At 63.7% G+C, this 284-nt stretch overlaps 1 protein-coding gene across 1 annotated transcript in view; it reads right to left on the reverse strand.

Moving 5' to 3' along the window:
- EXO1 (exonuclease 1) overlaps positions 1–31 on the reverse strand; it is a 17,376-nt gene extending 17,345 nt beyond the window's left edge. Inside the window, 2 exon segments of the mRNA XM_009644703.1 lie at position 1; positions 3–31. The exon segment at position 1 is cut by the window's left edge and continues 128 nt beyond it. Of these exon segments, the coding sequence (XP_009642998.1) occupies position 1; positions 3–31 (30 nt within the window).
- Positions 32–284: the final 253 nt, after the last annotated feature.

The raw sequence follows: 284 nt of genomic DNA on the forward strand, positions 1-284 counted from the left end.
TGATAAATTGGAGTAGGCCCTGAATCCCCATGATGTTGCTTAAGCTGCAGTCGGGAAAATGAAAAGCGTGAGCACAAGCCCGAGTCCCCGTCTTTCCGCAAGGAACGCCAGGTCAGGTTGCAGGCGGGGTGCTGGGCTGAACCAGAGGCAGGAGAGTGCCGCCATTCGCCCACCTTGAGCGGCCGAAGCTCCTTCCCGCCCTCCGAAAAGACACAAAACCCCTAAGCCAGCGGTGTCTGCAGCCCGCGGTGACGGGGGGCCCCGCCTCCGGCGGGGCCCCCGGC

This window comes from Egretta garzetta, unplaced genomic scaffold (genome assembly GCF_000687185.1).
Source record: "Egretta garzetta isolate BGI_Z169 unplaced genomic scaffold, ASM68718v1 scaffold248, whole genome shotgun sequence".
Lineage (NCBI taxonomy): Eukaryota > Metazoa > Chordata > Aves > Pelecaniformes > Ardeidae > Egretta > Egretta garzetta.